Raw genomic sequence first — 12,261 nt, 5'->3', positions numbered from 1 at the left:
GTCTCTGCTCTAAGATACTTATGAGATATATAAAGATATATGCTTGTATCTTATTACAAGCCAAAAGTATGACATCTTTTTTATGCCCCTTGTGGAACCAGATTGGCTTAGAACTAAAGTATGAATTAAAATGTTTATGCCCATTAAAAATCCATTTTTTTTCTTGAAAAAGACTATACTTCATTATCAGTGAACATGCTTTAAAAGTCCCTAAAGCACACCCAGTTGATTAAACAGTATCTGTTTTCTTTATGTTACAAACCCAAATTATGATGTCAAAGAACACCCTTTAAACTGTCTTTGGTACACGTTCACTTTATGAATATGTGTATAAGTATGCTTTTCATTAACATCATACAAATTTGTTGTAGCATTTCTAATTAAAGAAATTTACAGTGAACATAACAAGCCTAGTTTTCCCTTAACATTCGAGGGATTGCTTACGTGGCTAGGAAAACTGTATATCCCCCCAACTTTCTTGATTCTCCAGGGTGGCCAAGCTACCCTGGGCAGTGCTCAGCAACCACAGCTGCTGCTCCCAGCTACCCAGCAGTAAAGAAAGATGGTTTGTATGTGTTGAACTTCCTGGGCTCTCTGGGAGGTGGGAGCAGGAGTGTCAGAAAGCTTCCTGGCTAAATACGTTCATACAAGCCTCCAGCATTTCCCTGGCCTGCCAGACACCCCTCGTCCAGTGTGACTGGTGGTCAAAATGAACATTGGGAGGGACTGGAAGTCTTTCTGCCCTTTATTACCTGACTCAACACACAAAAATGACCACTCTAGGCCAGGAATCCTATTTATCAGCATTGCAGGTCAGCAAGCACAATTGAGGGCCTGCTTTAGGGACTTTACCACGATAGGTATCACTGGAGGCTCTGGAGACTAATATGATCTGTAGTCAGGGAGATAGAACATTCTGCAAAACAAACAAAGCAGTAAATGAACAAACAGACAATTCAAGATTTTATGTACTGATTTCCAAATGAGTGTCATAGACAGAAAGTTCAGAGATAAAAGCAACTCCCTAATTATAATGAAAGAAGACTTCAGAAAGGAAGTTGAGTGTTAAAGAAAAGACTTTGATGAGATGGTAAAAGTGGGGAAAATACTGTAGGCTTTGGAGGCAGTGTAAGTGGAGTTGTACTGGGGGGGGGGAAACCTGATTAAAATATTCAAGCCAAGGACTCATTGAGAAGGAAAGTAAGAAAATGAAGGCCTTAGATGCTTAGGGAAGGAAGAATTGAAAGTTTCTTGGCTAAAAAGTGATGAGTTCAAAAGGGTATTTTAAGAAGATCCAAATGGAGGTGCTATGTACAGTCAATTGGATTGGAAATACAAAGCATGGAATTAATCACATGCATTCTATTTTAATAATTGTCAATTCTCAAACACTAACCGTATAAAGAACTGAGCTAGTTAAGCTTAAGATTCTCAGATTATCAAGGTTAATATTAATTTGAGTTAATTTTCCAGATTTTTTTTCAAACATATGGTTTATATTCTGGAAGTAATGATCTCTAGGAATTACCTTGTTTTTCCTAAGAGCAACTCATGCCACATTAGCTTTATTCCTTCTTGTTTGATGTTTCTAGGCAAGCAGATCAAAGAAATACTCTTAAAAACAGTATCTGAATTTCAGCAAAATGTTTTACAAAGTTTAGCATAATTTTTAAAATACATACAAAGAACTGTAGGTCAGTAGATACCATGGTTATTACAGTTGATAGGATCGGGAAAATATAGATTTATAATACCATATATGAAAAAGACTTATTTGCCTATAAGTTTCTTATAATGATAAATAATAAATATTGTGATGGTACTGAAAAGGAAACATCACAGTATTTTTTGTTTTGTTTCAGTGTCTAGGCACCATCCTAGAGGATGGACATTGACAAAGTGGAGTCTATCTAAAGGAGAGTAATAGGGGTGGGAGGAAGACCCTGAAAGCATGTCTCATGGTAGGTGGTAGAAGGAACTTGAGGTGTTTGACCTGTAGAAGAGAAGAGGCTGTGAGATAGACAGTCTTCAAATATTTGAAGGACCTCCAACAAGAGAGAGAGAACAGACTTGCAGGCGTAGTCAAAGAAAGAGGGTAGATATGAAGGATATTCTGAAGGAAGGAAGAAACGAGGTGTTGGAAGAGCTAGAGATAAATCTACAGTGACCCTAAAGCGCTGAGTTTGAGTTACTTCACCTTGAAATGAAGGCTGGTCACCATGATACAGAGAATGTCTGAAAGGCATCCTGTTTGGAAAGTTTAGAACTTCCTTTTGAGTACTTTTGAAATACTGACAAAACTTCTCAGTAAAAATATCTGTATCTGACTGAATCAGCAGAAATTTTGGAAGCTGTATCTGAGGAATCCTAATTTTTATCTGAATGATCAGACAGATTAGAAATTAATATATTTAGATCTTTAGGGGCAAGATGATGGCATCGTTTCTGTGGACTGGATAATAATAAATTGGGTTTTTATATTTGTAACTTTCAAATATTATTGAATTCATGAGCTAACTAAACAAAATGTTAGTAGAAGTTCTGGTTGCCTGATTTCAGAGCCACATCTCTTTGAACAGGGGTCTTGCTTGAAGCCCTATCCAGACTCTCCTGAGAACACACCTCCTCCCACACCAACAGCTCCGTCCGCGGGCTCACAGCACTCGGGGAAGGCCACATCGGGATCCCTAGGGAATGGGAGTGCTGGACAAGACTCAGCTAAGACCAAACAAAGGAAAAGAAAAAAGGTTAATTATATTTTTCTATTTCTTTTTCTTTCTTTTTTCTTTTTGGTACAAAGAAGAGAGATCTTGGGGCTTCCCTGGTAGCTCAGCTGGTAAAGAATCCGCCTGCAATGTAGGAGATCCTGGTTCAATTCCTAGACTGAGAAGATCCCCTAGAGAAGGGATAGACTACACACTCCAGTATTCTGGAGCTTCCCTGATGGCTCAGATGGTAAAGAATCCACCTGCAATGTGGGTGACCTGGGTTTGATCCCTGGGTCAGGAGGATCCCTGGAGGAGGGCATGGCAATCCACTCCATTATTCTTACCTAGAGAATCCCCATGGACAGAGGAGCCTGGTGGGCTACAGTCCACGGGGTCACAAAGAGACGGACGTGATTGAGTGGCTAAGCGCAGCACAGTACAGGGAGATCTTACTGAGTTCACAGGTATGGAAAATGTGTTCTGTTTTTCTCATTAATTAGATTTTTAGAAGCAGCCAATTTACAGCAAGATATTAATGTTTTCTAATATTTTATTATAAAAATTTTCAAGCATACAAAAAAGTTAAAAGAATTGTAGAGTGAATACCATATATCTATCATCTGATTCTGCAATTAAAATTTTACCATGCTTAGTACATTTACTATATGTAAATCTGATTATTCTTTTATCCATCCACCAGTTCTTTTTTTTTTTTTTTGATACATTAAAAGGTAAGCTGCTGGCCTCAGTATAATTCATGCCAAAACACATAATTTTGTATAATGTATACATTATAAAGAAACTTATAATGTATACATTATACCTTTTTTTAAATGGTAAAGTTTATATACAGTGTACCACTCAGTTCTTAAGTATACCATTTGCTGAATTTTTACAGATAGATGAATTCATTGTTTTCTGATACCCACTCAAGATAAAAAAAGAACATTACGATCAGTTCAGAAAATTTTTTCACACCTCTTCAGGCAATCCCATCACCATCCCCAGAAAAGCAACCATTGTTCTGACTTTTTAGTTTTCTCTCTTCTGGAGCATCATACGAAGAGAATATAATGCGTATACTCTCTTGTGTGAAATTTCTTTCACTCAGGGTATTTTTAAAGCTTATGTTTTTAAGTACAAATGTAATTTATTCTTTATTGATGAGTGAGTTGCTTGTATATCAGTTTACTCATTTTCATTTTGGTAGTTAGGCTATTTCCAGTTTTGGGGGTATTATGAATAAACCTGTTACTAGCATTATTGTACAAATCTTTATAGACAAATGCTTTCATTTTTCGTAGGTAAATGAAATTGCTAGCTAGAAATGAAATTACTGGATCATAGAGTAGCTATGTGTTCAGTTTTTAAAGAAACTACAAGAGCTTTTCCCCAAATGATTATATCATTTTATCCAAAGCTGCAGTAATCACAACAGTATGCTACTGGCCCAAAAAGAGAAATAGAGATCACTGGGGCAAGACAGAAAGCCCAGAGATAGACCCACGCGCCTGTACTTAACCAATCTATGACAAAGGAGGCAAAAACATGTGATAAAATGGAGAAAAGCAACAAGCAATGTTGGGAAAACTGGATAACTCCGTGTGAAAGCATGAAATTAGAACGCTCTCTAACGCTATACACAAAAACTCAAAATGGATTAGAGACCTAAATGTAAGACCAGATATATAAAATTCTTAGGGGGAAATACTAGGTAGAACACTGTCTGGTATAAACAAGATCTATTTTGATCTACCTCATAGGGTAACGAAAGTAAAAATAAACAAATGGGACCCACTTAAACATAAAAGCTTTTGCACAGCAAAGGAAACCATGAACAAAATGAAAAGACAGCCCACAGAATGGGAGAAAATATTAGCATCCACTGTTTTTAATCACATGTCAGAAGATTTTGTAGCTTTTTTGTGTGTGTTTGTAATATGCTGTTTTTCTCTGGATGTTTTCAAAATCATATCTTTATTTTTGATTTTCAGCAGTTTGACCATGATATCCATAGATATGGTTTTCTTTTGCATTTTTTCCATTTAGAATTCTCTGAACCTCTTGAAAATTGAATACTTTTAAATTGAGGGGGGAATTATCAGCAATTATTTCTTAAGCTATTTTGCCTGCCTCATGTTCTCTCTTCTCCCCTTCTGAGATTCCAGGTATATTTTCGTCAGTTACTTTGATATTGTTCAACGTGTATCTGAAGCTCTGTTTAATTTCCTTTTCAATCTTTTCTCTCTGTTCTTCAGGTTGAATAACTTCTGTTGATCTTCCCTTATGTTCCAAACTCTATCTAATTTCAGTTCAATCTTAACACTCATCCATTAATGTCTGATATTTTGTTTTACAGTTTTATAATTTCCTTTTGATTTTGTTTTATAGTTTATTGTTATTTTTTATTATTTATTACAACTTCTTTTATTTCATAATAGCTGTTTTAAAATTCGCATATGATAAATTAAATATCTGGATTGTTTTGAACTCCATTGAGTATAAGTCACACTTTCTTCTAGTAATTTTAAATTATACCCTGGAAATTGTGAGTTATATATTGTAGGGATTTCAGGTTCTATAATATTCCTATGAGAAGAGTTGGTGTTGGTGGTGTGTTCATATGTATGTTAAGCAGACTGTTTACTCTTCTAGATGGATTGTTTTGAACTCCATTGAGTATAAGTCACACTTTCTTCTAGTAATTTTAAACTATACCCTGGAAATTGTGAGTTATATATTGTAGGGATTTCAGGTTCTGTAATATTCCTATGAGAAGAGTTGGTGTTGGTGGTGTGTTCATATGTATGTTAAGCAGACTGTTTACTCTTCTAGATGGAACTCTATGAACTCCAAACTCAAACTCCTCTTCAGCAGCTAGACGCTCTCTTGCTTTATTTAGTTTAACTTGGTTTCTTGGATTCAGTCCCACAAAGGAATAGCTTAGAAATTTGTCAAAGATTTGGGTAAAATTTATACACTTAATATTTGTCTTCCTTTCTTTGATTCTGTCCTTTTTTGGGATTTTCTTTTTCTCTTTATACCTACTGTGGTTGCCCTGAACTTTGATCTATAGTTCTTCATGCCTCTAAGGTCCCCTGACCCTATACTGACTAGGGCCTACCCTTAGGCTTAAACAGAAAACCAACCCATAGCCATTCCCTTCTCCTGTATATAGTACTCGCCCTTTCAGTTTTTGTCTGGGTTAGATCACTCTTGCTTTCAGGTACTTGTTTTTTATAATTTGTCCAAAATTTATACTTTTCTCTACAAGTTGGTTGGCATAATAGAAACTATTTGCCACTACTAGTAGTGGAACTGTGGCAAGATATAATCTTATAATTGATGGTAAGCAGATTTAAATTTCATCCTCATATCTGGATTCCCCCTTTTATTTTCAGAATGACAGGTCTCAGTGCTTATTTATTATGGGAAACTCTGAACTATAAGGAACTTCTGTATTATAAAGTAGTTCTAAAGAATTTCGGCTATAGTGCTCTCCAACTTATTCAGTAACTAAAACTAGAGTAGTAAAATATTACTTAAGGACCTCTTCAGTGGATTTGCTTTACAAACTATGTAGAAATTTATAATTAACCTGGTAATTATGCATACGTAAAATAATTGCTTTTTAAATTTACTTATCCACATCTTCTACGTTCAAGAAAGTGAAAGTGTTAGTTGCTCGGTTGTACCATCCCCATGGAAAGAAATGCAAAAAGGCAAAATGGCTGTCTGAGGAGGTCTTACAAATAGCTGTGAAAAGAAGAGAAGCGAAAAGCAAAGGAGAAAAGGAAAGATATTGCCATCTGAATGCAGAGTTCCAAAGAATAGCAAGGAGGGATAAGAAAGCCTTCCTCACAATCAATGCAAAGAATTAGAGGAAAACAACAGAATGGGAAAGAATAGAGATCTCTTCAAGAAAATTAGAGATACCAAGGAAATATTTTGTGCAAAAATGGGTTCAATAAAGGACAGAAATGGTATGGACCTAACAGAAGCAGAAGATATTAAGAAGAGGTGGCAAGAATACACAGAAGAACTGTACAAAAAAGATCTTCACGACCCAGATAATCATGATGGTGTGATCACTCACCTAGAGCCAGACATTCAGGAATGTGAAGTCAAGTGGGCCTTAGGAAGCATCACTACGAACAAAGCTAGTGAAGCTGATGGAATTCCAGTTGAGCTATTTCAAATCCTGAAAGATGATGCAGTGAAAGTGCTCCACTCAATGTGTCAGCAAATTTGGAAAACTCATCAGTGGCCACATGACTGGAAAGGGTCAGTTTTCATTCCAATCCCAAAGAAAGGCAATGCCAAAGAATGCTCAAACTACCTCACAATTGCACTCATCTCACACGCTAGTAAAGTAATGCTCAAAATTCTCCAAGCCAGGCTTCAGCAATACGTGAACCGTGAACTTCCAGATGTTCAAGCTGGTTTTAGAAAAGTCAGAGGAACCAGAGATCAAATTGCCAACATCTGCTGGATCATCGAAAAAGCAAAAGAGTTCCAGAAAAACATCTATTTCTGCTTTATTGACTATGCCAAAGCCTTTAACTGTGTGGATCACAATAAACTGTGGAAAATTCTGAAAGAGATGGGAATACCAGACCACCTGACCTGCCTCTTGAAAAACCTATATGCCAATCAGGAAGCAGTGGTTAGAACTGGACATGGAACAACAGACTGGTTCCAAATAGGAAAAGGAGTATGTCAAGGCTGTATATTGTCACCCTGCTTATTTAACTTATATGCAGAGTACATCGTGAGAAACGCTGGGCTGGATGAAGCACAAGCTGGAATCAAGATTGCCAGGAGAAATATCAATAACCTCAAATATGCAGATGACAGCACCCTTATGTCAGAAAGTGAAGAGGAACTCAAAAGCCCCTTGATGAAAGTGAAAGAGGAGTGTGAAAAAGTTGGTTTAAAGCTCAACATTCAGAAACTAAGATCATGGTATCTGGTCCCATCACTTCATGGGAAATAGATGGGGAAACAGTGTCAGACTTTATTTTGGGGGGCTCCAAAATCACTGCAGATGGTGACTGCAGCCATGAAATTAAAAGGTGCTTACTCCTTAGAAGGAAAGTTATGACCAACCTAGATAGCATGTTAAAAAGCAGAGACATTACTTTGCCAACAAAAGTCCATCTAGTCAAGGCTATGGTTTTTCTAGTGGTCACATGCGGATGTGAGAGTTGGACTGTGAAGAAAGCTGAGTACCGAAGAATTGATGCTTTTGAACTGTGGTGTTGGAGAAGACTCTTGAGAGTCCCTTGGACTGCAAGGAGATCCAGCCAGTCCATCCTAAAGGAGATCATTCCTGGGTGTTCATTGGAAGGACTGATGCTGAAGCTGAAACTCCAGTACTTTGGCCACCTCATCTGAAGAGTTGACTGATTAGAAAAGACCCTGATGCTGGGAGGGATTGGGGGCAAGAGGAGAAGGGGACGACAGAGGATGAGATGGCTGGATGGCATCACCGACTCGATGGACATGAATTTGAGTAAACTCTGGGAGTTGGTGATGGACAGGGAGGCCTGGCGTGCTGCGATTCATGGGGTTGCAAAGAGTTGGACACACCTAGCGACTGAACGCAACTGAACTGATCCAACTCTCTGCAACCCCATGGACTATAGCCCACCAGGCTTCTCTGTCCATGGAATTCTCCAGGCAAGAATACCGGAGCGGGTTACCATTTCCTACTCCATATTCAAGCTCTTGCTATATTTTGATTTTTTTACTCACTGGAAACCTCAGCTGTGATGGTACTAAAAGCCAAGGAACTTGATATATAATCATATCTTAATACTGTCATTTTAATCTTGGGAGTGTCCCTTATCTTCACTCTATCACCTATAATGTGGGGAGTTGGGAAAGTTTAGAATAGATAATATCTTATGTTTTTTCCAAATTTTATAATATATGAATCTTTGAATTTGGTGATTCTTTGTTGTCTTCTTTTCAAATACCTTTTCTAGTTAATTTCTTTAGTTTAAAAAAAAAATCACTTCCTACTTACATAGAATGACAGATTACACAACATTTCAGTTAAATTTTGGAATGAGAAAATTAACTGTTTTTAACTGTATTATACTATAGCCTTTGGCCAAGGAGTGGTCCAACTTCATCTGAAGGGAAATCCTCTATAAACTCAAAGAACTGAGAGAGCTCTGTGTACAAGAGTGAGGAGAAAAAAGGCACTTGCCTGCCCACTCTGATCATACATCAATCCATGTGGTCAGTGAGGGACAGAAGTCGGTATTAACACTACTAACCCTTCACTTGCTCTGACCGGAGATACATATTACTACTCCTTTGTTACACCTCTTTAGAGTCTAATGTATCAAGTTTATCAGAAGATGTAGTCCTGAAAAGAGTAAGAGACAGTTATCTGAGATTCCAGGTCCTTCTTAAATATTAGATTACCTGGCAAGGGGAAAGCTGAGAAAGGATTTAAAAAAAAGTTGTTTCTTCCCAACAGCTTTTATGTTGGGAAGAAAAGAGTCAGATAAGAGATCCTGGGGCAACAGAAGTTTCAGTGTAACTTCTTGTACCACAGTTGAGAGTTGAAACTGTTGAAGAATTTTATTCAGTTCAAGCCAGCAAGGACAGAAGAGGGACAATGCTTAGATTCAGGAAATATGGAGAACTCCGTGTGATACTTCAGCTTCCAGTGTTGAGCAGCAGCTTCTTAATAAAAAGACATAACTAAAAATGAAATGGAAGAATCCAAGAATGGAATATGAATACAGCCGGGGAAAGGGTACCTGACATATGAAGAAGAACTTTACCAAGCACCTTGTTCTTGACTTTAGGAAATTAGGAGTTTAGTCCCCACAGAAATTCTGACAAATACACTATAGACAACAACACTCAGTATTTTGTCAAACATGTGGGTTTCATTTTTGAAAATTTAAAGAATATTCCAAGATGTGGGCTCAAGCAGAATGAGAAAGCTAAATTGGTATATAAATCTAACAGTCTTCATATGTATTTATAACATAATATTTTTATTAGTGTAGCAAATACATAAATTTAATGCTAATCCTTCTGTAACAGTTTTGAAGACTGTTACAAAATTTATGAAGTCACTGCTGAAGTAAAAATTCTAAACTTGATATGAATTTTGAACTTAAACAGATTACTAGTACTTTGGTGAGGAAAGGGATGTTTACAGAAATGTGAAGGTATTTTTTGAGGTGAAAACAATACTGCAGACACAACACTTGCGTTTTAAAGATTTCCTTGCAAAGAACTCAATGGGCAAATCAGGAGGGTGAAGAAGTGCATGTGGTAACTTATGCTGGTGTTTGCAGTGGCTTAATTGTAGCAGATAAACCAGAAACTGGCAAAATAGAAATTTTAATGACATTTTTCACAAAATTGAATATTCTTAGTTTTATATAAGGTAACCTCATCATTTTAGCAATGATAACGTGATTCAAACAGGATGGCTTACTTGCTGCCATCTTACAAATAGTGGCCACGGTGGTTTCTAACATACACTTCCTTCTTCAGTGTTCTGAAGTCAGTTGGATCACCATGCCAGAAGTTCTGAGAGGTTTTGACCAACAAATTCTATACCAAAATCGAACTTATTTGGGAAAGTAAAGGAAGAGTACCCTCTTCAATGGCCATGTAGCAAAGAAATAAATCCACTTTTCAGGGAGAAAGCTTTCACAGAGGAAAGCTCTGGAAGAACCCCTTACCCCCTTAGTCTGCAGGATATTGCCCTCTTAATGACCCCATTTTGTATGGGGTTGGCCAAAATGTCCCTTCTGGCTTGTCTATAAGATCCTGATCAAACTTTTTGGACAGCCCAACTCACAAAAGAGTCTTTAGCCTCACCAGGTACTTGATAATTGCATTTATTCTAATATACTCCAACTGAAACAAAGTACTTGGGATAAGAATCAAGAAAGCATTTTTTCTTTTTAAAGAAAAACTATGTGTGCACTCTTATATGAGTGCCAAAGTGAGGGGTTAAGATAATTTAATCCTTGTTATTGTGGGCACAGCAGTTATGTTATTTAGGGTATTGTTGGAATGAAATTGAGAAAGATACTCTAGAGTATATTCCTATTTGGCTTATTTCAAATCTTGTTAAAAATAATAAAAAATAATCAAGCTCTCGTTTTATATTTTAGTCTTATTTCAGGTTCAGCTTGAATAATTAGCAGATGCTCTTTGTCAGAATGTTTTAATTACTTTACTAGTTCATAATAAAAAAAAACACGCAAAGGGCACAAGAAATATATTTAAAGGGCACAGAAGGATATGCAGTGAAAAATATTTCCTCTAACCCATATGCTCCAGACACCCATCTGTACTCCTAGAGAAAGAAATTCTGCACTGTTACTAATTTTGGGGGTGTCTTTGCAGATATCACCTATGCTTAAATGAGCATATACTGTTCAGCCTTTAAAAAAAAAAATAGCTGATAGCATGGTTATCCAGTTGTACACCTGGCATTTTCTCAAACAGTGTGTCTTATAGATAGCTCCGTAGGAATCTGTATGGAGCTGCCTCCTTCATTATGGTGGGTGCTGTGGTTTCTGCTGCACTGAATGAATATCATAATTGAGCTCATGGGTCTCTCCTTGGTGAACATTTGCTTCATTAATTCAGATAGTGCAGCAGTGACTATCTATCTAGCTATCTATATTTTGCCTGTATAATATATATCTGCAGGATAAATCCTTAGAAATCATGAAATTGTTGGATCAAGCATGGTTTTCATTTTGATAAGATTTGCCAGATCACTCTCAATAGAGGTCATGCTAGATATACCTCTATAAGGAATTCTGCGAATGGTACTTCTACAATGAGAATGATAGTAATACATGGGCTACTATTTCTTTCTCTTGATTCTTTAATGTTGATGACTTGGCATCTGGTACCTACTGCACTTTTAAGTAAATTAGCTTATCATTTCAAGAACATGGATGTGCTGTTTTTAATTTAAATAATAACCTACTGCTGTTGATAGCTAACATATGTCAGGCATTGTTCTAAGAGGTTTAAACATATTAACTCATTTAATTTTCACAGCAACCCTATAGAGCAGTTAAAATTATTACTCTGTTTACAGATAAGGAAACTAAAATACAGGTATCTTACATGACTTGACAGAACTGGTAACTGAGATGGCTGGGATCGAGACCAAGGTATTTGAGAAGCCAAAGCCTACAACTAAATCACAAACATATAATACTCCTATTTCATTTTTTAAAAATCATGTTACATACATTTCTTGAGTTGAGATCCATACTCTTATTGCAAATAATCTTTTTCATTCTTGTGTCTTTTTGTACTTTCAAACCTGTCTTTTACAGATGAGACAGAGTAAAGTAATAGTTTCTGTTTTATTTTGTTTTTGCACAAAGGACACTTAGAAAACTAGGAACCAAGTTGAAATGATCTTCTATGACCATCCCCTGTATTATAAATAAATATATAGCAATTTTAGATTTTTTATTTTAAAATTGATGACCCTCAGGTTATTTCAGAAATACATCCAACTAGCTCCCAAGAAACATTT

The 12,261-nt window shown here is 36.6% G+C and overlaps 1 protein-coding gene across 6 annotated transcripts in view; it reads left to right on the top strand.

Annotated features, from left to right (window-relative positions):
* The window catches only part of SUPT3H (SPT3 homolog, SAGA and STAGA complex component), a 381,938-nt gene that overhangs the window by 291,680 nt on the left and 77,997 nt on the right, over window positions 1-12,261 (top strand). For all 6 annotated transcript variants that reach the window (XM_043907629.1, XM_043907630.1, XM_043907632.1 and 3 more), the window contains one exon: window positions 2,580-2,747. In XM_043907629.1, the coding sequence (XP_043763564.1) occupies window positions 2,580-2,747 (168 nt within the window). The remainder of the gene's footprint in view (window positions 1-2,579; window positions 2,748-12,261) is intronic.

Source organism: Cervus elaphus, chromosome 7, assembly GCF_910594005.1.
Source record: "Cervus elaphus chromosome 7, mCerEla1.1, whole genome shotgun sequence".
NCBI lineage: Eukaryota > Metazoa > Chordata > Mammalia > Artiodactyla > Cervidae > Cervus > Cervus elaphus.
This window is presented reverse-complemented; position numbering and strand designations above follow the sequence as displayed.